Genomic DNA, 25,038 nt, shown 5'->3' on the forward strand with positions numbered 1-25,038 from the left:
AATGGCACCCTTTTCACATTGGCCTATTATAGCGCCACCAGGAGGCCACAACCAGATAATGTTTTTTTTCCCTCTCCTTTCCAATTGCTGCACCCCCCCTCTCAACTTGGAAACACCTGTTTTGTCTGACCCAAACTGTGCCTATTAGGGTCTGTTTTAAGCCTAAACCCTGTTTGCTGTTGTGTTCCAGGCGAACAGACCTGGAGGTGCTGGGCTCAGAGCTGCAGCAGTACAGAGAGGGACACTCGGGCCTGATCAGCTGGATTGAGGAGACCACCAAGAGACAGGAGAACACACAGCCTGGACAGATGGACAGCAAGGCCTTGTCTGAGCAGCTGGCACAGCAGACTGTAAGGACACATTCAGTGGTAGCATTTTCATCTCCACATGGATGACTTTAGCATGCAGGCCCATAGGGTTGGAGGGAAAAAAAAATTTCTCGTATGGAATAAAAAGATGAGAAAATCCTATTATATTTAGCAACAAAGATATTGGTACATGTATGTATTTGCTGATGTACCAACAAAAAGAAGGGTTAGAGAGAGTCATCGCCTTCAAAAGTAATTGAGTGATTTCTTTAAATGCTATCTGTTAACATGTATTTCCATTCTCACCTGCCCTCCAGAGATTAGTAGCCGAAATCGAGCAGAACCAGACCAAACTAGATGAATGCCAAACTCACTCCAAGCAGTACTGCACTGCAGTCAAGGTATGGGACTGTCTGACAATTTCATTCTAATGTAAATCAAGGGAAATACAGTATGTACAGTACGATATACAAAGATTCCTGCTTTGCTTTGTCTGATACTGAATGTCTTACTCTGTGTCTGTATCCATTGACAGGACTATGAACTACAGCTGATGACTTACAGAGCCTTCGTGGAGTCTACCCACAAGTCCCCTGTCAAGCGGAGGAGGATGCACTCCTCTTCTGATGCCATCACTCAGGAGGTATGGAGAGAGATGAAAAGATATAATTTGTTATTAGTAATTGCATAGTAATTTTTTCCTCCTTATTCAGTGTTTTTGTCATTTCATTCCTGTCTGTTTATCATTCTAGTTTATGGACTTGCGAACACGCTACACAGCCCTCGTCACCTTGACAACGCAACACGTCAAATACATCAGTGACGCCCTGCGAAGACTAGAAGAAGAAGAGGTGGACATTTTATTAAATTATTTCTTCATTATGAAAATAACGTATCTCTCTGTAATGTCTATAATTACAGTAGTGAGATGAGTTCAATGCAGGAATTTGTTTTGCCATGTATTTCAGATACGTACTTATACTACTTAAACCCTATACCGAATTTAGCCGATCAACAAGCTCACAACGTGTTTGCATTGCGGTACGCGGTGAGCTTGTTGATCTGCTATTCATGCTGCATGTTTGTCACCGTTGTTATTATGACATGCCCTTAATTGGGACGCTCGGACTCATGAGAGCCGCTGTGTTCTCTCGGGTACTAAAGGAAGTAGTCGCGTCATGTCTGTCAGAAATGATCCATCGGCTCTAATAATCTCTCCGGCCTCCGTCTCCGTGCAGAAAGAGGTGGAGGAAGAGAAGCAGGCCAGGGTGGGCCAAGTGTCAGACCTCCTGGGCTGGGTCAGCGGCCTCCAGAGACGCACCGGTGGGCCCAGTGCCGAGTCTTCACTGGCTGCTCAACAGGTAACCGGAACCACTTACACAGTATGACTTGAAGTGATTAGATTGTATACTTGGTTACCTTTCGACAAGACACACAGAATCATGTTAAGACATTATTTTGGCTCATGCCTCCTACGTCTATGTGACCCACATAGGCCATCAAAGAGCAACTGGCTTCTAAGAAGGATGAAGTGGCTGAAGCCATCAGAAGCACACAAGCCTTCCTACGATCCAAACAGGCCAGCAAGTAGGTTCATAGCACACACACACACACACACACACACACACACACACACACGCGCGCGCACACGCACACGCACACGCACACGCACACGCACACGCACACACATATCTCAGGTGAATATCCTGGCAAGATAAGACAGACAGACACACACAGCAACACACTTATGACCTTCCTGTGTAATTGGGAACTTTTCTCTGTTTCTCTCTCTCTCTTTATCGCTCTCACACGCATGCACACAGGCACACATGCATGTGAACACACACACACACACACACACACACACACAGGCACACACACAGGCACACACGGGCACACAAATGTGCCCTCAGGCCCTACCACCCGTAACCTCTCCATCTGCCTCTCCCGTGCAGGCTGTCTCCAGAGGAGAGAGCGCAGGTCTCAGCCCAGCTGGAGGAACTTACAGCTACCTACAGCCAGCTCTGTGACAGCTCCACTCAACAGTTACAGCAGATGGAGCAGCAACTGGCCAAGGAGGAGGAGAGAAAGGTAGAACAGGCCGAGGAAGGGATGAATGGGCTGGGAGCTGATGGAGGGTGTAAAGTTGTACGTTTGGTTGGTTGGGTGGGCTGCAGAGGGGTTGATTACAGGATGCCCTTGTTTTATACCCAAAACAAAATCAACATATTTTCAACTGAAAATATGTTGGTTTTGTTTTGGTCATTCAAAGAAGTAAAATGTTACTTTTAAGACACCAGTAAAATGGTACGTCATGGGGACTTTTAACACTGCAGCTGACCCATAATAATGTCACTGGAAGGACATGCAGGAAGAAAGGGATGCCACGTTTATGACTGATGCTTGTTTTGCTGGCGCAAGGTTGAGGAACTGGCCCTTAATCAAAGATGTGTGTGCGTCACTTTTTATTAGATGATGTTGCTTTGACCTTGAAGTATGCTCGCGAGCTACGCGCGTGTTAATGAGTGTGTTTAATGTACCGCATGCTTTGTGTTGCCTGACAGTGTGTGCATTCATTTTTTATTTCTTGGTCATACATCACCACATCATTCCTAAATTCTGACTCATGTACTTGGTTTGGTTTCACTAAACTTCACAAGATCTTATTCAGACAGTAGCAGCATTCATATCAACTGGATGTTTAGAATTCTCCATGCCTCATCACTTCTCCCCCGGTATCTTTCAAGGCCAGTCAGGGGAGACGTTACGAGGAATGGTGTGATTTTAGACCATGCACATCCAGCTTTCATCTTCCAGTTGGTAGTGAACCATGTTCTGATGGCCATGTTTAGCTAGAACACAGTCCATATAAAGTGAGCTTGGAATGAGGAGCTGTACACTGTCTGAATTGGGCCTTAGCATGGAGTGATCTATCACGTACTGTGTACTGGTAACATCATTCATCATCACCACCATCGTCCTCATGGCCATTGTCATCTTCGTCACCACATCGTCGTCATCATCATCAAACACATGTGCTTAACTGCTACTATGGCTAATACTTGGCCTTATAGGTGCAGCTGTAGTGTAGCACTGCATAAGTCATGCTAGCAGTTAGCTACTGTAGAAGCTATACAACTCATTTTTGTAGTATTTATTTTTATAGAAGCACATTAATTTTTGGAGTTATGTCATTAATTTTTACCCTCATTTCTGTAGTCACCCATAGAACTCCATTATGCTAGTTCTAATTTTACGTTTGTCATATTTTTGTTACGTTAGACATTTTTTCTTTAAGTGGTGAGTTCTTAAATAAAATGTAAGAATTTTGGTTATACACTCATACACATGTCTATAATTTAAAGTGTATTGAGCATCATCAAAATGAGCTATCTTATCTTCTCAGGTGTTGATTGAATGATTGCACTATTATTATACCCCATTATTGATTCCTCCTTGAATTGTGTGTGGTTTTACAGTTATATTTCTTTGGTGTGAATTTAAGCTCAGGCTGTATAAAGTCACTTTTAATCTAGAATGTACAGTATGTGCACCAGAGGCCAGCTATGCAAACCCTCACTTCACCGTTTGAGCATGTTGTGTCCAGATCACAAGAGAGTGTGTGTGTATGAGACTGTATGTGTGTTTTTGTTTGTGCTGTCTAATGCATACTATTAATGTTTGAATTTTAAACCGCCATTTTGCTTGAAAATCACTAACAGCTGCCAGAGGAGAATCGCGGACGAGACAAGGAACAGAGCAGCCATATCTTAAGACAGAATAGTAGTAAACGTTCAAAAACTCTTCAATCTGTCTTTTATCCGTTGTTAAATTATTCCTATGTATTCAAAGTAGTTCCGAGTCAGTGAATTTCCTAGCAGTAACCTCAGCCTACTCCAAAGCCATCGTGAGTCATTCAAGTCGACTGAACAACAAGTCATTGCCCACTAGTTAGTGCAACAGCTAAGTCAGGGAAGTGTGGCATGCAGAATGCTAATAGCCAAGCTTCTCACCTGTCACGCCTCGCTCTGCCAAGCCCTGGGCTGGCCCGTTTAGTGTGTGGGTGCCACGGGACAAGCCCATACGGTAAGTGATGCAGGCTTTCTCTCTTACCGTTGCTTATAGTTGATTTCTCTCTAGTATATGTTTTCTCTTCCCTTTTTAATGTCATTTTCATGTGACTTTATTTCTTTCTGTCTCCCTTGTGGAGCTTTCTGGGGGTTTCTTTTCTTTTCTCTTTTCTTTTCTTCTTTGCTTCTTGCATGCTTACTGCTTTTTTAGAATTGTATGTCTGTAGAAAAGTCTGTAGAAAAAGTATGTCTGTGCTTTCGTGAATACATTTAGAGCCCTCTCTAGATAATGTCTGTGGCAACTTGGTGTGGGGTTTCTCCCTTTCCTGTTTTATTTGTGGCTGTATATCAGAGAACTTTTGCACGTTTTATATTTAATTCTGATATAGAAAATGACAGTGCAGCCTTGTCATGTTTTCTTATTTTATTAATAACAAATAAGTAGTGATCATTAGTGCAGCGCATATTTATATTCTTGCCAGTATGTCTGTATTGATTGTTGTTTTTCATTCTCTCTGTAGATTCAGACAGCCATTGCTGGAGTGATTGACCTGGGAACCGTGGAAACCTTCCCAGTGTTTCAAGCAGCACAACGAGGTCTTATTGACCAGGACTCCTGCCGCATTCTATTGGAAACCCAGCTCACCATGGGAGGACTTCTTCATCCTGACTCCCCTCTCAGCCTCTCAATGGAGCAAGGTCTGGCTCGAGGCCTGATTGACACCCACACCAGCCAATCGCTGACTGAGTTCGAAAGTGCCTTGCAACTGGTGGACAAGGCTGTACCAACAGAGGGCCAGCAGCAGCGTTTCCTGCCAGTGGTTGCAGCTATGCAGGAGGGGCTTATCAGAGAAGTGGTGGGGCTACGTATTCTAGAACTCCAGATGAACACTGGAGGTGTCAAAGATTCCAGAGGAGAGAGACTGAATCTAGAGACGGCAGGAGATATGGGCCTCCTGACTCCCAGAACGTTCACCAAGCTCCAGTCATGGCTTCAGCGTCGGGAGCTCATCGACCCAAACACAGCAGAGAAGTTAAACCTCTCTGAGCTTCAGCAGCGTTGTGTCCTCAATGAAGACTCTGGCCTTCATCTCCTCCCTGTCAAACAGCAGCCTGGAGGAACCGTATGTCTCTGTTCTGGGAGAAAAGTTGGAATCTTCCGAGCTGTTCAAGAAGGCCTCATTGACCGCAAAGTTGCCGTACGACTACTTGAAGCTCAGCTGTTTGCTGGAGGTATTGTTGACCCACGCTCTGGTCACCGTCTAACAATCCAAGAGGCTGTTCGCAATGGACTGATGGACCAAGATCTGGCTTGTACCATGTTGGTCCGACAGCTACAATCGGGAGGTATTCTGGACCCATTTAGCGGAGAGCGTCTAGGGGTGGAAGAGGCCATACGCATGGAGCTTTTGTCAGCTCCTTTGGCTCTATTGGTCCTCGAGTCCCTCTGGACCTTCATGGGAGTGCTCTGGCCAGAATCTGGAGAGGTCCTGCCCATTGCTGAGGCCCTACAACAGGGAGTGATCTCCGGAGAACTGACAAGGAACACCCTGAGGCAGCGTCATGCCATCGGGGCGTTATACAATCCAGACGCCCTCCAGATGGTGTCCCTAAATCAGGCTGCAGAGGTTGCTCTGAGACCAAATGTGGTGGAGGTCCTCAGAAAGATCCATATCCCTGATGTTCTCCCCAACATGAACCAAACGGGTACTCCATCTCTGAACCGCCTCAGCTGGGGTTCCACCAGCTCCTCTCCCCCTCCATCCTCCCCACCTGGGTCTGCACCAGCAGTGCCCTTCTGGGAGCCCACCACCATGGATGGCATGGATCCTAAAGAACAGGCAAACCATAAGTTGCTTTATCACCTGATGACCCACAGCTATGTCGACGTCCACTCTGGAAAAAGGCTTGTGCTTCTAGAGCCTGAGCTTGTGGAGCTGGTGAAAGCTACCGCATTAGTTACTGGGGAAACCATGAAGGCTAATCAAGCTGCGGCAGGTCAGAGTTTGGTCCCTGGTGGGCGAGATTTGAATTTGGCTCGTGAGGACCAGAGAGAGGACATGGAGATAGAGGAAGAGACCTGTACAATAAGCATGCCATGCCCAAAAGATGCCTCCATCAATGTCATTGATAAGGCACGGTCAAGAGATATGGATGAAAGGCTTGATCAAATACTGCATCCCGGGTCAAAAGTGACTGAACAGAGTGAGTCTGCTAAAGCCCAAATTGATATGGGACTGGAAGATGGAGGAGTGAAAGATGAAAAGAAAATAACTTCCAGGGAAAGTTTCAAGGCCCCGGCTAGGGAGCTTAAAGAGGAATTATTAAAAGATTCTAATGGAAAGAAGCTGGCAGCTACTGAACCAGCATTGAGCGATAGAGACAGTCAGAAGAATAGCTCACCATTTAAAAACCAAACCAGTATCACTCAAGCTGTTATGGGAGAGACGGCAGCAATGTCCATAGTTAATAGCGAAATAAAGTCAACATCACTCACAACAGACAAGGACATTCTGACAGAACCCACTGGTTCGCCTGTTACTGAAGTAGACCAAACTGGTGATCCAACTCATTCTAAAAATGAGATGGCTATAAAATATACTCTGCCTATCTCAGAGGCCAAACACAAAAGTGTTATTAAAGAGACTGCCGCACAGCATGCCAAATCCAAGATTAGTACCCCAGAGTTAGCAGCAGAGAAGGCTGAGGAGGATGCTGAGCTTGAGAGGTTAGTCACTGAACTCAAGCATGGAGGTCTGATGACAGAGGAAGGGGAAAGGCTTCTGCCAGACGAGGCAGTGGCCCAGGGCATTCTTCCTGGTCACACTGCAGTCAGGTTGATGGCTGAGGCTGGTCTGTTTGGAGGATTCATAGATGTCAGTACTAGTCAGTCCCTAAGTATGGAGGATGTAATGCGGGAGGGTCTCCTTGATGAAGACTTGATGTGGAGTGTGCTGAAGTCAGACAAAACACTAGCTGGCATTGTGGATGCTGAGAAAGGGAAGATCCGTGGGCTGAGGGAGGCAGCTGTGGATGGGTTGATCGACTGCAACACAGCTGCTAGACTTCTGGAAGCCCAGGTAGCTTCTGGGGGTATCGTTGACCTCTGCAGAGATAAGAAAGTTTCAGTCACTCTAGCAGCTAACCTAGGTCTGATAGAGGAGGACCAGAGAGAAGCGTTGGTGGCACTAGAGAAGGCATACAAAGGAAAAGCCAGAGATCCAGAAACAGCTCTTACTAAAGCAACATTACAGCTGCAAATGGATGGAGTTGTCGACCCTGAAACAAAGTCCCCGATTCCTCTGGAGCAAGCCATTCAGAAGGGGTTGATTAGGCCAGATGAGGCATATCAAGTTTTGTCAAAGCAAGTGGCTGAGGGTGGAATAATACACCATGCATCAGGAGCACGACTTTCTGTTTCTGATGCTGTAGAAAGAGGCCTAGTAGACCGCTCTATAGCCATTGGGCTGGAGGAGCTAGAGTGGGTGTACCAGGGGAAAGTTAGTCCATCATCCCACCCTGGTGCTGCCATTTTCCAGGCATCAACAGGTGCCATTTTGGACCCTGAGACTAGACACAGGCTGACTCTAAATGAGGCACTTTCTAAGGGTCTGCTGGATGAGGACATTGCTAAAGAGGCCATGGCTTCTCCTGGTGTAACACAAGGTGTACTTGACCCCCAAACTGCCAGAATCTTGCCCTATTCAGACCTTGTTAACAAGGGCAAGATAGACATAGAGACAGGAAAACGTTTCCTTGAAGTGAAGCCATTCAGAGGCATTCAGGATTACCAATCAGGAGACAGGTTGACCCTTCCTCAGGCTATTGCATGCAATCAAGTTGACCCAGTTCCAGCTCTGAGGCTGCTCCAAAGCCAGGCAGACAGTGGAGGCATCATCGATATCACTAGTGGAGAGAGACTCCCTCTACCTGAGGCGTCTAAGAGAGGACTAGTTGCAGAAGACATGGTCAGGGACATAGCCACTGAGCAGATGATGAAAGGAGGCTTAGTTGACCCTGCCACTGGTCAACGGGTCTCTAGTCTCAAGAGCGCCATTGCCGCAGGACTTATATCCAGTGACATGGCTGCCAAGATCCTGGTAAAGGATATGGAAGGTGAATATGAGGATAGTTTTTCACCTGTTTCATCATCAACAGGCACGTATAGCCCTGCTCTTACATTGTCGGTGTCTAGCCCAGATAGCCATACTAAGTGGTCAGGTGGAAGCACTGACCTGGCTTCACAATCTTCTCTCTCGGAGACGTTGTCAGAAAAAGACTTGGTGACCACAGAGCATGCTGGGAAGACATTGCCAACGCAGTCACAGTTTTATGATGCAATAATGGAAGAGGAGGTAGTTGTTGAGCAAGAGCCAGTGGGAGAAAGGGCAGTGACTGAAACAGATCTTTCCATTGATGTGTTGTCACAGTTTGCTAGCAGTGTAGAAAAAAGGATACAGCAGGCAATTAAAGAAATTAAACCTAAAAATGAAGCCGCTAAATCAGAGGCTTCCAAACATGGGCCCAGTAAGATACTGCAAACAACTGAGAGCGAGGCTGATTCTACCTTGTCACCAATAGATTCCACTCAGTCTCATGCTGTTAGTAATATTGACAAAGGTTCACAGTACAAAGTCAGACAAGAGACTAATGTTATTCAGCCGAGTGACCAGCCTGCCAAGATACCCAAAATGGATCATAGATCAGTAAATGAGAGGGTCGCAGCAGTGCATCATGTTGATGTTATTGATAGACAACTGACAGATTCTACGGCAGTAGTTTTAAGGGATGATAGACAAAAGAAAGACATAGTGGAAGTGTCTACACTTAAACTGAGTGAAAAGGGTGAAAAGGGTGAAAGGATAGAGAAAGCCGAGGTGGAAAAAGAACGAAATGAAATAAAGACTGGAGCGAGAGATAGTACTGATGTTGAACATTCAGACCAGGCAACGTCTTCTCTGTTTAAGGAGTCAGAGAACAAGAGCAAGAAAAAAAGAAAGAATAAGAAGAAAGGGAAAATTCAAACTGACAGTGAAACACACCCTGTCGAGAAAGCAGAGCATTCTTCAGAAAATGAGATGGTATGCATTGCGACTGATGTCCAGGCTAAAGTTGCTGACTTGGCAAAAGATACTGTTAAATCACAACAGAGAGATAAGAAAGCATCCACACAAGAGGGTTCGTCTGCACTTTTAAGGCTTTCCATTGGAAAACGGGCTGAGGTCATAAATGATAGGAGGACCAAATCTGAAGATGATGAGGTTTCTCAAGCATCTGTTGAACTGAGCAAACCTGCTCTTGAAGCAGATGCTACGATATCAACATTGTCCAAAGTCCATAGAGACGGTGAAAAGATGGAGGAAAAAGAAAGAGAGCAACGGAGAGAGGAGGCTGCTCTCACAGTCAAGCAGAAAGAGGTAGAGTCTTTTGTCATGAACCAAAACGAACAGGAGAAAAAGATACAGGAGCTAAAGAAAGAGAAGGAGGGTGAATTACGTCAGAAGAAATCCACCCTGCCAGACAATGAGAAAGCAGCCTTGATACTCAAAGCAAAAGAAAGTATTTTGAGGAAGGTGTTTGAGAAAGGAGTAAGTGAGAAGCAGACTGCAGAGGAGCTGGAGGCTCTACGCAAGGAGGTGGGGAAGAAGGACAGTCGGGCACCACCGGTTGAAAGTCTTTCCACTGAGATCGTAATTGTGGAAACTTCTCCAGCCAAGGACGACAGTGTAAAGCCACCTGATGCCATATCAGCACAGACAGAGGCAGGTATGAGTAGAGGGAAAGAGAAGAAAAAAATGGAGGCAGGTGTCAAGAAAGATGTGAGCTCCTCTGTCAAGGAGGGTGTTGGTGTAGATGACAGAATTTCAGAACCCTTCTCAAAGGCTATTGAAAAGAAGAAAGTTAGTGGAATAAAAGGCAAAGATGAAACAGCATTGAGCATCAAGAAAAACTTGACTAGGGAGGAACCTTCTCTCAAGGACAGTGTTAAAATGGGTACCAAACTACCTCAACCTTCACTGAAAGAGAGAGAGGAGGAGGTTATCAGAGGAAAGAAGTTAAAGCTGAATGTCAAGGTGGATGTGAGTGGTGAGGGAACTTCTCTCACAGAGGGTGTGATAGTAGACACCAGGCCATCTGAAGTTTCAGCAAAAGAGAAAGAGGACAACGTAAATTATGGAATATTAGAACAAGATAACTTGATGTTAATTGGCAAAGTAGATATAAGTGTAGAGGGACCTTCTAAGGACAGTGTAGGCATAGCCACCAGACTACCTATACCTAAACCTTCACTGAAACAAAGGGAGACAATTATCAGAGGAAAGGAAGACTTGACTAGGGAGGAGCCTTCTGTCAAAGCGAGTGCAAGTGTAGGGACCAGACCACCTGTAGCTTTATCAAAAGAGAAAGAGGAGAATGTAATTCTTGGATTTGAAGAACAAGATAAATTGACATTACTTGGGAAGGTAGATATAAGTGGGGAGGAACCTTCTGTCATGGACTTGGCCACCAGACTACCTCGACCTTCACTGAAAGAGAGAGAGGAGGTTATCAGAGGAACAGAGTTAAAGCCGACTGTCAAGGAGGATGTGAGCTTTAATGTACCTTCTGTCACAGAGGGTTTGAGAGTAGATGCCAAGCCATCTGACGCTTCAGCAAAAGAGAAAGAGGAGAAGATAATTTGTGGAATGGAAGATAACTTGACATTAATTGACAAGGCAGATATAACTGTGGAGGAACCTTCTGCCAAAGACAGTGTGAGCATGGCCACCAGACTACCTGAACCTTCCCTGAAAGAGAGAGATGTTGTGAGAGTAAAGGAGTTAAAGCCGAGGATCAAGGAAGATTTGTGTGATGAGGTACCTTCTGTCACAGAGAGTGTGAGAGTAGATGCCCGGCCAACTGAAGCTTTATCCAAAGACAAAGAGGAGAGGGTGAATAGTGAAGAAAAACAAGAGACAGTTCCACTAGACCAGCATAAGGATGCCAAGCAAGGAAAGCGAAATAAGAAAAACAAAAAGTTGAAGATTCCGAGAGTGACAGATGCAACAAGTCCATCTGTGACAGTGGAGAAGCCACCTGTTAATGAGCAAGCACAATCAGAGGTCTCGTTTGCAACAAAAACAGTGACAAAAACAACTATGGCCAAAACAGATGATGGCAGTTTGGTCTCCAGTGATGAACAGAGCACTGCCCAGGACATTGACAGTACATCAGGAAGTGATGTCACTGTGCCTCAAAGTGCTGGTCAGGCAAACAAAATGGCCACCTCCACAGTAAGTTCCATAGAATCTAATGCCAGTCAGCAGAGACTGTTCTCTTCTACGCAATTGGAGGAGGAACCCCAGACTGGCATTGAGGAAGTGATGGTGGCGGGTGTCAAGTCTGTGAGGAAACAACCTGAGAAGGAGCCAAAAGTACATATTAAGGATGATAAACACCTGAGAGTTGGAACCCCTGAGGTGTGTTTGCAATCAGAAATCGGCCCTGCCATTGATTCCTCTGGCCTTCAGGAGGCCCCACCTTCCAAACCACAGACTCAACCTACAGAGCCTGTGACAGAGTCTGTGCCTCCCAGCATACAGCCTGATAAAATCGCTGTTAAAGGAAAAAAGAAGAAAAAGCAAAAGCAGCCACAGCAGGTGGAAGGCTCTGCTCTCACTGAACCCAAATCATCGGAAGGACTTGCAAAACGGCAGGATCCGGAGTCAGCACCTTGGCTTTCCGAAACGGTTCCAGTGGACTCAGATTTTGCTGAGATTGCTGAGTCAGATGCAACCACTGAGAGCTGGGGAGAGGAGGAAGAGGATGGTGGACAAATGGAAGAGACTGGCAGAAGGAAAGGGCAGAGTATAGCAAAGACTGGCAAGGTATACGTTTTTTATCATTTCATTTCCATATACTTTTTGATGCATTATTCATATTTATAATTTTGAATTATAATTCCTGTTATCCAATCTTGTCCAATGTATTGTCTTGTATTTCCTTTGTCTTTAGTCATCATTGATCCGTCAGGAATGCCTAGAACATGACCAGAGAATTGTGGCCCTTGTCTCTATGGTGAGGCACATTGAGGTCCGCCTCAAACAGCAGCAACAGCAGTCCATTGGTCGCAGCCTCATTGCCCTTGATGACACCATCAAACAAACTGAGGTACTGAAAAGTGAGAATGCTAATTAGGAGTTGCATGCTGACGTTGTGCGACACCTGTGAGCAACTATGTATAAATCACTATTTACCTCATGTTTCGAGACTACTCTTCAGACATTGAATAATATCATTGGTTCAAAATGTTTTATTCGCTGGGCAACATGAACAGTATTGGACGTGTATGTGATGTCATGTATCACATTGGTTGTTACATTAGATATTTCACACATACTGTAGTATATGCACTATACTATATATCACACATTAGATATTGTGCATTTATAAATAGACACTACCCTATGTGCACTGTGTAATTGAATGTAAGCTGTATACAGTAACATGATTGCGTTTTACCAGCTACATTTCTCTTCTCCCACCCTTTCTTCAGGCTTTGGATTTGGAACTACGTGACCTCGAACCTGAGGTCACCAAGGAAGTGGAAGCTGCTAGGAGGCTGACGGAGCCTTGCCCTAAAGACGTCCCCCCTCAGCTCCTATTGGCCCTGGAAAAAGATGGGCAGGGCTTAGATAGAGGCTACGAGTCTGCTAGATCTGCCTCCGAGAGTCTTCTGCAAGGCCTACGAGACCATAGAGACTCCTACAAGGTAAAGTGACAGTCCAAAAACAAAATCACTGAATGGAAATTGTAGAGCTGGGGAATCAGAGCATGTGAGCGAAGTGGAAATATTTTTGCTGCTGAGCGGACGTGGAGTGGGAGCAGAGTGGTGGGGGATCTACAAGAGCAGGTGTCGGAGTGTGAATACAGCTTCTTGAACGTGGAGCAGGATTTCTCCGCTCATGACCTCTGTAGGGAACAATAGATCCTAGTAGTCACCTCTGTGGCATATAATTAATGGTACAAATGTGTCCTTTAATACAGGGCAGTGGGTTGTTATTAGACACATTTTATTTTCTCTCTCTGTCAGGAGGCAGTAACAACTGAGCAGAAGTCCCTGGGAGGACGAGTGGAGAACCTGCTGTCCTGGCTGAGAGAGACAGAGGCACAGATGGATGGAGGGGTGATAGAGAAAGACCATAGTCTGGATCATCTTACACAACAACTCCAGCTCTGCAAGGTAAGATGAGCACTTACTGTAACATCATGGCACAAACTCATTGCACTCTAGATCAAACAATCACCGAAATGACTAAACAACAAACACAAATTCCTTCCTTGTCTCATTGTTGCACACGTTTGTTATTCTCCCAAAGGAGTTCCAGTCATCTCTGGCAGCTCGCTCCAATGAGGTCAACAATGCAGTGTATGACATCCAGGTCTTCATCTCGGAGCGGGCCCAGGACCTTGTGCCTGAGCAGAGCAGGCGCCTCCTGGGGCAGCTCCAACAGCTCCAGAAGGCCTTCCACAGGGCCTCTGGCCAAGCCCAGGCCCGCGCCGAGGCCCTCTCTGCCCAGCTGGAGAGGGAGGAAGAGCTTCAGCGTAGGGATAGGCTGAAACAAGAGACAGAGAAGCAGCAAGAAAAACAGAGGCAGAATGCAAGGGAGAGAGAGGTTTGGACAAACATGGTTAAAATTGAACGATCAAAGCCAGTCAGATTTTGAATGGCATGCTGTGAATATAGCACTCACCACCAGTATTGTCAACATAACCAGCATGTATCACACATGGTTTCTTTATTGCCCATTGAAGAGCTCATTTGGTGTGTCCTTACTGCTTTGAAGTATTACTAGCACAATATTAAAATCACATCTAACTCACATAGAATGCACATAGAAGGGCAAAGGGATTGCAAATGTGATGCAAACATACTAACCTCACAGTTTGAATGCTTTATTATCTTATCATTATATAATCCAAACAATGATGTCACCAATCCATTTTCACTAATTCACAATAGATCACTGCTATTCTTGCTACAAACATTTGGTTGGGAGCTCATTCAAATGTTATCAATTATTTACCCAGAAATGAAACACATTTTACCATAAAGGGCTTTAATATCCAAATAAATGATCAATCAGCCTGTGATTTTAAGTTACATGTGAATTGACTCTTGACGGACCCAGGCCCCATAATGTTAATATTATCATCACCATTGCTGCTACTACTATGCAGGCTTCTATGCCAATGAACCAATGTTTGCCACTCTGCACGTATCGCTATATAACCTGTGTGTGTTATTAAACTGTCTGCCTTGCTCTTTCAGATTGCCACTGAAGGAAATGCTTTCACCTCGACGGAAAACGGCTAGTGACAGAGAAGCCTCTCTCTCTCACTAGAATGCTTTTATTTTTCTCCTCTGCTTTCCAGAAAATGGGAGTGAAGGAGAGAAATGGCAATTGAAATGAACGACATTAGTTTGATGTGTCGTATTGTTAAGATATTTGTTTCTGTGCTGTATGTCTGTGTGCGTGTGTATTCGAGCGTGCGTGGGTGTGCGATCTCTGGACACAATCTGCTCAAAGTGTGCACAATATTAGAAAAAAGGTTTAAGAACAAGTGTGCACCTAACTGAATTATACAAACCAAGAACTGCTTGTTTGGGGTTTCACCACACGTAACATCAATCAAGGAGACCATAAAAGAACACATGGTATTGAATATTGATAGATCTGTAGAGGCTGATAAGCATGTCAATATTGGCTCACACTTTCTTCCTCCCTGTATCTGGTTTTCTTTTTCTTGCTCTCTCTCTCTCTCTCTCTCTCTCTCTCTCTCTCTCTCTCTCTCTCTCTCTCTCTCTCTCTCTCTCTCTCTCTCTCTCCCCATCCTTTTCTTTCTCAGGTGGTCAAGCAACAAAAGGTAGAATGTTCTCAGAAACTGGAAGGCCTCACGATGTGGTTGGCCGGAGCCGCCAGCCTCTTGGCCAATCAGAAAGCCGGAACAGAGACGGGAGACGTGAGCACCCTGCAACAGAAGCAGAAGCAGCTGAAGGTATGGAGCTTGCATAATGTACTCCTTCCCTTTCATAACGATGTAAAGGGGAGCAATGATTATAATATACACGGATGAATACAGAAAAAAAAATAACACAACGTAAATTATTGCTCTTCTGTATTTTCATATATCCACCATAATCCAATATAAATTATGTTTGATTATTATTTAATTATACATTAAAAATAAAACATAATTCCCCAAAACATTGTTCATCTTTAGTAATACTCTATGCAGTGGATAGTTTCAATTCAGTGGATAGTTTCATCCTGTATGGATCCTTTTACTTTGCATGCGCCTCACCTATCCTCTCACTTTTTTAACATTTAAACTTCACCACTCTTTATTTCATTCGTTTACCTCTGTTTTGCATCTTTATCCTACCCATCATGTTTGTCTCTCTCCTCTCTACAAGGAGGTGCAGAGGGACATCCAGAGCAGAGGCGAGGGTGTGGCCGAGACCATCCGCTCTGTGGAAGACTTCCTGGCAGAGCACGGGGACAGCCTGAGCCCAGAGGAGAGGAACAACCTCCAAGGAGCGCTAAGCCGGATGAAGGAGCAGTATGGTGCCCTGACAAACACAGCTAACACCTCCCTGTCGGAGGTGGACACCGCTATCAGCACCACCATACAGCAAAATACACAGAGGGTACGGGTGTAGAGCAGCTGCACATGTTAAGAACAGATTAGGACAAAGTACATAAAATTAGTGTACACAGAAAAGCAATGGCTTGACTCTCTTCTCTTCTCTTCTCTTCTCTTCTCTTCTCTTCTCTTCTCTTCGCCTCGCCTCGCCTCCCCTCTCGTTCCCTCTCCAGGCGAAGGCAGAAGAGCAGCTGCAGGAGACGCAGGGCCAGATAAACACTTTGCTGGAGAATCTGTCCTCCCTCAGCCAACCTGGGGGAACAGGAACCAGGCCAAACCTCACTGTTACTGATGCGCCATTGTCCTCCACGCGGCCAGAGGGCAGTCTACAGTCACACACAGATATGCTGCAGGTAAGAAACTTGCAGTTGTCATTATTGTGGAATGTTGTTACTTTAATCTTTTTGCTTTCTTTATAACTTAGGACTGATGCCTTTCTAGTTTCAAATTGTATTGGAGAAGGGGTAACAAATACCAAGTTATTCTTCGGGTTCACACATGATTTTAACAGACTTTTTGTCATTATTTCCATCAGCCTTATGCTTATCCATCATTTCCTTGCTTTCCTTGTTTCTGACCCCTTCAGAATGGCGATTTTTCTTTTCCAGTAAATGCAGTTCAGAAGTTTGTCTTGGACTCTTACGGGTCTATTTGGTTACATTCATACACTATTTGAGTTAAATTAACAGAGTATGTATTTACCGTTGTAAGTGAGCAAAGAACTGGCTTATGCCTCTTCCTCTGCCCCTGACCTCTGATATTTGACTCTTGTGTGTCAGGCGGAGTTGCAGCAGCTCCAGTCCCAGCAGGCCCAGTTACTGCAGGTGGCCCAGTCCACCCGCTCCCTGCTGGATCAGCCCGACTCGGCCGTCCCTCCCCAGGAGAAGCAGAGGCTGCGTGCTGCCCTGGACCAGCTCCAGGCTCAGCACCAGGAGAAGCTCCATAGCTGCCAGGTTCTGTCAACTTGTTGATTTGGGTTGTCACGATCATTGCATTTTATCATTTTAACGGTTTAATTGTGTTTTTGGTATTGAATATTATGAATAAAAAATAGTTTACAGTATTTAGGCTTAAACAGGACATATTTTGCCTAATGTTCACCTATTAACAAATGAAACCTATCATTCAGTCAATTTAATCAGACCTAAGTTGCACTGACCAGTGTCCCTACTGTTTTTCTACTGCTAGGACCGTCTGAGGAAGTCCGAGGCTGTGAGGGATGAGCTGGCCAAGTTCTTCCAGGAGCACGGAGACCTTTGCACCTGGCTAGAACAGTGTGAGCAGGAGATCCGTTCCCTGGGGGAAGGGGAAACCGACGCACAGGGACTGAAAGGACGGCTAGAGGAGCATAAAAAGGTTTATTGGCATTTTCCTTTTCACTCTCGCATTATACAGTAGTCGTTAACACCCATAATAGGGCTGCAACTATCGATTATTTTCTATAACTGATTAAATGTATATATTTGTAATATCATCTATCTATAAATGCACCAAGCCTGTCTGTGTGTATCCACGTAACTCGAGAACCGCTTGCCCCAACGACTTCAAATTCGACACAGGCGTTCCACACCACCACAGGGGGTGCAGTGCCAGGTGTCCGGTCGGACCCACGGTTGTCCAGAACCGCCCCAAAAAGGCCTCTGCCCGGGCTCTGGACAGGGCCCCTGCCCATGGTCCATATATGGAGCTGACCTGTTCTGACATCATTCTGACGTCTGCATAGACTCCATATTTGGGCATGCCTGACAAAGAACTCCATATATGGGCATACAAGGGACACAGACATAATGTCTGGGTGGGGCATGCATTTCCAACTTGCATCGTTCCAAGTAGGCCAGTGCCCAACGGGAACTGCTGTAGAGGCTCCAACGCATAATATCTGGGTGGGGCATGCATTTCCAACTTGCATCGTTCCAAGTAGGCCAGTAGCACCGTTGTAGAGGCCTTTATTTTTTATTTTTACTTGATTACATTCTAAATCAATTTAACCCCTTTAAGTGATTCCCATGGTTATACACATACATGTGTACACATAATATGATATTAGTACAATAGCTACCATTTGACTGGCATTGAAACCATATTATCCCTCTGTCCTGTAGCTTGCTGAAGACGTGATCTGCCACAAGGCGGACCTGCGCTTTGTCTCCATCTCCGGTCAGAAAGTTCTGGACTCTGTCCAGGGTGCTCTGGAGCGGGAGGCCGGAGGTTCTGACCCATCGCTGGACGGCACCAAACAGCTGGTGACGGACAAGTTGCATGATGCCAACCACCGCTACACGTCCCTGCACACCAAGGTAAAGGTTTTATCTTATAAATCCTACCAGTTTTCGGGAAATAATTACCGTACGTATGATGCCATTATATCAGTGGTGCTCAAGGCCCCTGCACTTTTATATAGCACTTGTCTAGACATTGTCACAAAGTGCTTTACAGCGCAGGGTAAAATAATACAACAAAAGATCAATGAATAAAATAGCAGGCACAAAAATATAAAATAGAAACATACAAAACAATACAAAAATGGCAATTAACACTAATATCATTTTTTTGACAGAGACCGTTGCTAGGCACGCTGCCATTCACTTCCTTGTTTACGGCCGACAAATCTCTGATTCTACATCGCTGTCCATGGTTTTGATCAGAACGCTGATGTTCTGTCCTAATTTCTGACTTCAGCATGCATCTCGTTTGGAATATTAACGCTTCTAAAGAGAGATCAGACTTATTCCACCTCCCCGGTTTTGAGGGGAAATGGAAGGCGGGGCTTTTTAGAGTAAAATATCCCTCATCTGCTGGGCACTCTAGCACCTTTATTTTGAAAAGTTCCGGGCCATAAAAAGTGTTAAGAAAAGGCTTTAACATAGAGGTGGGTTTTCAGAAGAGTTTTAAAGATGACACCAGGTAGCATTTCAGCATAAGTTTTGGGATTATAGCTGATTTGAGCTGTATTTTAGTTGATATCACATCACCATTTTGAATTACAAATGACATTCAAGTACTCCTTTCAGTTAGGTTAGAATGAAACAGTCACATGCACAGATACGATGATGCATAGGCAAAAATAAATATCCTTTCTCTCTTTGCAATACTGGGATTTAGTGAATATTGCTAATGTGCCGTATATGATTATGGTTACTTTTAAGGCAGGCACTCAAATGGCTACAGAAATATTGTATGGCTGAATTTGTCATAAGACATCCTGGATAACAGCCTCAGTTCGAAGTAAATGTATCAGGTTGACTCAGATTTGTCTCTCTCCCTCCCTACGTAGTCGTCGGAGCTGGGCGGGCGTCTGTCCAGCCTGTTGGAGAGGTTCCAGCAGTACCAGGACGATGCTGTGTCCCTCCACAGCTGGCTCAGCACCCAGGAACAGAACGACGGCATCGCCAGGCCCAGCGGAGACTCAGACCCTCAGACCCTGCAGAATACACTACGACAAGTACAGGTGAGCAAGAGAGACGCACCGTGAAATTAAGAAGTGCTGTGAAATGAATGCACAGACATAGACATGTACTGCACATGATCTTTGTGTTCACATTATGATAAGTATATTGCAGGAAACATAAACATGACTTTACATAATACAAATATGGAGAAATTAGTTACTGTAGATGGTGTGCACTCACAGGCACATGCATGCACAAGAGAGACATCCCAATTTAGCAGTGAGTTGATCGTACAGTACTGTCTGTGGAACAAGACAGTGGTTCATCAACAATGGATTCCACGTCTTACACAACATTCTTGTTAAGGACTTCTGTTGTGTTTGTGGTGTCCTCAGCTGTTACAGGATGAGCTGGCTGAGCGTTCAGTGCAGTTGGAGAAGGTAAAGCGAGCTGGCAGAGACCTGGTCAGCACAGAGGAGTCACCATCTCTCAAAGCTGTTGACATCCTCTGCACCGCAGGTACATTAGCTAGTCCAATTACTCTGTTATAAGAGATGACATTCGTGTTGTTACTTTATTTTTTTTTTAAATATATATACCGCTGTAACAGAAAAGTTGTCATGTTGGGACAGTGGAGAAAGACAAAAATCAAATTATGGCCTGTTTTGCAAATTGTGGCTCACTACTTCTCTCCTTAATCTTTTAAATAAATCCCTGGTGTCGTAAGTACAAACCATGAAATATATTTTAATATATTTTTCCCATTACTTTTCCCTGCTTACAATTCAGACGGTCTAGAGAAGAGATTCGGCTCTCTGTCGGCGTCGATCTCGGAGCGCGCCGAGCAGCTCCAGACATCCGTGGCCCAGTCGGTCAGTGTTCAGGAGAACCTGAAGGGTCTGTTAGCTTGGCTGGATGAGCTGGTTCTGACCCCGGGAGCTGTCCAACCTACCGTACAGGCTGTACAGGAAGCTCTCACACAGAATCAGGTAAGAAGAAAACAATAAAATATTTAGTTAGAGGGACCCCCAGACGCAAATATTTGAGTTCAAAAAAATATACATATTCAAAGAGTTACATTCAACATTTTAGGCATTTCGCGAAAGCTTTAATTCACAGTGATGTGCCAAACATGTTATCATGTGGACATGGCATCATAAGGTGTTCATCATATCACGGCACTTATCCAAAGCGTATCGATCTCAAACCAGAGTCAGAGTAGATCCATAATGCCCTGACAATATTCCTCCTCGTCCTCCTGTTCTTTCTTAAGAAACTCCGCCAGGAGCTGTTGTCCAGACAGGGCAGTGTGGAGGCCACGCGGGACGCCGTCTCCAAGCTCCTGCAGAGCTCCGACCCCAAAACAGCCTCCGGCATGCAGGGGGCGCTGGCCGAGCTGAACCGACGCTACGCTGCAGGCCAGGCCAGTCAGGCGGAGCGGGAGGCCGCGCTGAAGGCTCTGCTTCCCAGGCTGGAGAGCTACGAGCGTCTGGGGACAGACCTCCAGGCCTTCGCCCAGACCAGGCTGAGGGCATTGAGCCCTGTGGGACAGCCTGACCGTAGCATAGATGACTACAGACAGACCATCGAGGTGAGTTGTGTGAATGTTATTCTAGGTTATTAAAGAGATTTCATTTTAGATTTTTCTGCAGTTCTCAGGCTGAGCAATTGCATTTGATTTTTTGGGCATTTTAGTCAACACTCCAGACATTCATCCATAGGAGGTGATGATGGCAGGAGAGGCTTCGTTTTCACATTGATTCTAGGACCACTTTACCTTAAATATTGTGAAACGACCCAAGTAATGGGTTTTGATCCCCAATACATGACATCAGCAGATATGGGGTTGTGAAATTAAATAAACGGACATAAACAAATAAAGATTGTGTGTGTGCGTGTGCGTGTGCCCTCCCAGGAGGTGAGGTCAGACTTGGAGCAGGAAGCTGGCCAATTGAAGTCTTTCTGTGTCCTGGGAACCGAGCTCAGCCAATCAAAAGCTTTCACCAACACTCAACAGCTGTTGGACAATGTCAAACGTGTCTCTGATGAGTTCACCCAACTGGAGACCAACGTCAATGAAAGGTAATGTTGACAATAAGACAATAATATTTACAGTTGTAGAGCACTGTTCAGCCCTTACAGATGAGTCAATCATTTTCTGTTTGTTTTAACAGAAAAAACAGCTGGGAGGGGACAATTGAGTCATTGTTAGGAATGGTACAGTACAGAGCAGGTTCATCATGTGGCAAACCTCCACCAAACTGGAATTATATTACATGTATTTACTGGCAATGATGAGATCAAGACAAAAACCTCTCTCATATGCAGTGCAATTCACCAAAAAGAACACAAGGGGACGTAAGAGTCAAATAAAGCAAAAAAAGGACTGCTTAATTTGGTCCCACTCCTCTCTTTAAAATGTGACACTTGGCCTCATTTTAAATGCACATCAGTTAAATTTAACGAGCAGAAAAGACCAGATCCCCACAAGACTTCACATGATTGACTGTGCATGTTTGTTGTCAAAATAAACATTGTGAATGGCCTCATGAAGACTGACGATGCAATGTTAATGAGGGGGTGGGTTGGATCCGTTTCCTTGTGTTTATGGAACATCAGATGCTAAGCCAATTCTCTTTGATGTAGTACCAGATGTAGCGTGCTTATGGGGGATACCATCGGTCTATTTCAGTTCCAGCTTTAAACAGTTTGACCATTGGCCTCTAATTCCACTCTAGGCATCCTGAGTATTGATGGTTTTCGTGCTTTCAGAGTTTGAGCTATGACCTCAGGTCTAAGCCACTGACTATGTGGTTGAATTGAAAATCAGCGGTAATCTGGGTCCTTGCATGCTGAAGTTAAGAACCACTGAGTGGGACAAATCGGTCCCATGAGAGCAAAGATGCCAATGGTCATACAGAGAAGTATTTGCCAACATATTTTTACTATGAGCTTTGTGTGCCTTGCATACGTCCAAACTTTTGAGCATGTCATTGTATGTGAAAATGTTCACAATTCTGCAAATAATAAAAAGAAAATGTCAAAAAGTAAAAAAAACAAAGAAAGTACTGTAGATCGGCTATTTTTGCTGCTTTTGAGCAATACTGTATGTATGAAATAAGCATTGATTTACGAAAATAACTAAGAGATAAGACAAGGTTTGTTCCCAACAACAACAACGATATACAGTATGTGTGCACGTGTTTGGCTTGCTGTATACCCGTTTGTCTCGTCTAATTGTGTTGGTGTGTACGGTATGTGTTTGTATGGCCAGTGCAAGCCGACATGCACAAGGCGTCTGCTAACATAAGCCATGTGGACAAGGCTCATTGTCTGTCCTATAAAATGACTCCCACACCACCAACACAGCGGGAGAAAATAGCACCAGGATAATGATACCGTTACCATGCCAGGCAGGCTTCTAGTGGCTGTTTTGTCTGTGTGCGGTCAGCGCTCTCCCAACTGTACCCTGAGGCACACCACGTACGAGGAGCAGTGATCAAGGCTGTGTTTCTTCTAACTGGACCCCAGGGGCCACGATGGCGTGTGGATAACGGCCTCCGAGACAGCCCTCACCAGCAATGTGGCTTTGTTGTTCTGTTTTTGTCCGCAGCCTCAAAACAGGATGAGACTAAGTTATATGGAACTCTCTCTCTCTCTCTCTCTCTCTCTCTCTCTCTCTCTCTCTCACTCACTCACTCACTCTCTCACTCTCACTCTCACTCTCACTCTCACTCTCACTCTCACTCTCACTCTCACTCTCACTCTCACTCTCACTCTCTCTCACTCTCTCACCAGGTTTGCAGCCATCCAGGCGTGTGAGCAGCAGCTGGCTCAGTTCCGTGGGCTCTCTGGCTCCCTCCTCAGGTGGCTCCAGACGGTGCAGGAGCAGTTGCCCACCAAAGAGCCCAACCTCGACACGGATGGCCTGCAGAGACGAGTCCAACAGTTAAAGGTGTGTGTGTGTGTGTGGTGGGAGTGAGTTGTCACATGTGCCCACACAAGTGTCATATTACTTCTGCCAAGGAGATTATGTAAGGACATCTTATCGATTCCTGTGATGCCCATGATCTTCATTCTTGTTTACGATTGTTTTCACTGTATCATTCATTACTGCCTCAGACAGTCAGATGTGTTGGGTCATAATATCACAAGGCCAAATTGTATAGACTCAGGACATCTGTTGGAAATGTCATATTGCATATTATGAACATACAGTATATTTGTATCTGTCAAAAGCAACAGAGGCCTCTGAGAATCAATTAATCATTACAGCTACAGTACACGATCCCTATGGCCGTGATATTTACTGCATATTTTCAATGACTAGGCTATCTATTTGTGTATGCAGGACTTGCTGAGTGACTGGGAGACTCAGGGAGCCAGGGTTCAAGAGCTGAACAAGAATGGATCAGAACTGGAGACCGTCATCATCAACATCACAACCCCAAAGAGCAAGACTGGTAAGAACTGAGCACTCGGAGAAGGGAGTTGCACAGAGGGTTACGCTGCATGGAACTCGCAATCGGAATGCCTTTGTTTAGTTTAGGTTTTGAATGCACTAGCATAATAAACCATAGAGGAAAATGAGGATACATTCGACAGACAAATCAATAACCACTTGCACCCTATTCTATACTTCTGCTATTCCAAAAGAGCTGATTTATAACACCCACAATGTGTGATGAGCTTGTAGAGCTGATATTTTTGAGGGGCCCCTCCTATGCACAGCTTTGTCTGTTTGTAGCACGGAATGTGATGATTTGATTGGCTGAACACGGAATGTGATGTATGATGATGTATGATAAGAGCGCCCCTCACTTCACACAAGTGTGATTTTATTTTTAAAAAAATACATTTTGACATCCCCGATATAGAGCGTCGCAGTCCCGCCCCCTTTCAGAACGACGAGGGCACCAGAAAATAATTCCCCATTCATTTTCCCCATATACTTTCAAAAAAGTATTTATTTAAAGACCTTTAAAGCCTCGGACAAAGCCAACATATACAAACACATATTTTTGGGCCAAACAAATAATTAGAAAGAAGAAATACAACAAAATCAGACTCTGACTCTGATGAAGACAGCAAGGTCGAAACGTTAGTGGTTCTGTATACTTAGCACCTAATAAAAGGCTGTAAATGTCCGTGCTGCTCCAGTGTCCTCTCCTCCTCCTACAACAAAAGAAGTGTTGTACCCTGCCCTTTTTTCGTCTTTCTGTGTCTTTCTAAAAATGTGTTTATTGTCATGATTTGTCAACTCTGCTGTTGGCTTTGTCTGAGGCTTTAAAGGTCTTTAAATAAATACTTTTTGAAACGTCTATGGGGAAAATGAATGGGGAATTATTTCCTGGTGCGCTCGTCGTTCTGAAAGGGGGCGGGACTGCGACACTCTAGTCTATAGGGACACCATCATTAAATAATACATAATTAAAGATAATTAAATATCTCAGAACAAACAAGTAAGCAGACTTGTAAATAGTTTATTGAGTGTCATCCATTTAAATTCAGCATTTAGGAAATACTACCGAGACAAATGCACTTGTCTGCCCTCTGCATCCTGTACCCCTGGCTCTGTCTATC

General features: G+C 44.8%; 1 protein-coding gene across 1 annotated transcript in view; it reads left to right on the forward strand.

Annotated features, from left to right (window-relative positions):
* macf1a (microtubule actin crosslinking factor 1a) overlaps positions 1–25,038 on the forward strand; it is a 270,236-nt gene that overhangs the window by 153,436 nt on the left and 91,762 nt on the right. Inside the window, 20 exon segments of the mRNA XM_079522797.1 lie at positions 191–350; positions 626–709; positions 844–951; positions 1,061–1,159; positions 1,547–1,669; positions 1,804–1,895; positions 2,264–2,399; positions 15,269–15,418; positions 15,837–16,070; positions 16,240–16,419; positions 16,846–17,019; positions 17,255–17,422; positions 18,169–18,363; positions 19,341–19,514; positions 19,851–19,974; positions 20,245–20,444; positions 20,729–21,046; positions 21,371–21,537; positions 23,254–23,410; positions 23,807–23,918. Of these exon segments, the coding sequence (XP_079378923.1) occupies positions 191–350; positions 626–709; positions 844–951; positions 1,061–1,159; positions 1,547–1,669; positions 1,804–1,895; positions 2,264–2,399; positions 15,269–15,418; positions 15,837–16,070; positions 16,240–16,419; positions 16,846–17,019; positions 17,255–17,422; positions 18,169–18,363; positions 19,341–19,514; positions 19,851–19,974; positions 20,245–20,444; positions 20,729–21,046; positions 21,371–21,537; positions 23,254–23,410; positions 23,807–23,918 (3,155 nt within the window).

The sequence above is a fragment of the Electrona antarctica genome, assembly GCF_951216825.1.
Source record: "Electrona antarctica genome assembly, chromosome: 15".
Lineage (NCBI taxonomy): Eukaryota > Metazoa > Chordata > Actinopteri > Myctophiformes > Myctophidae > Electrona > Electrona antarctica.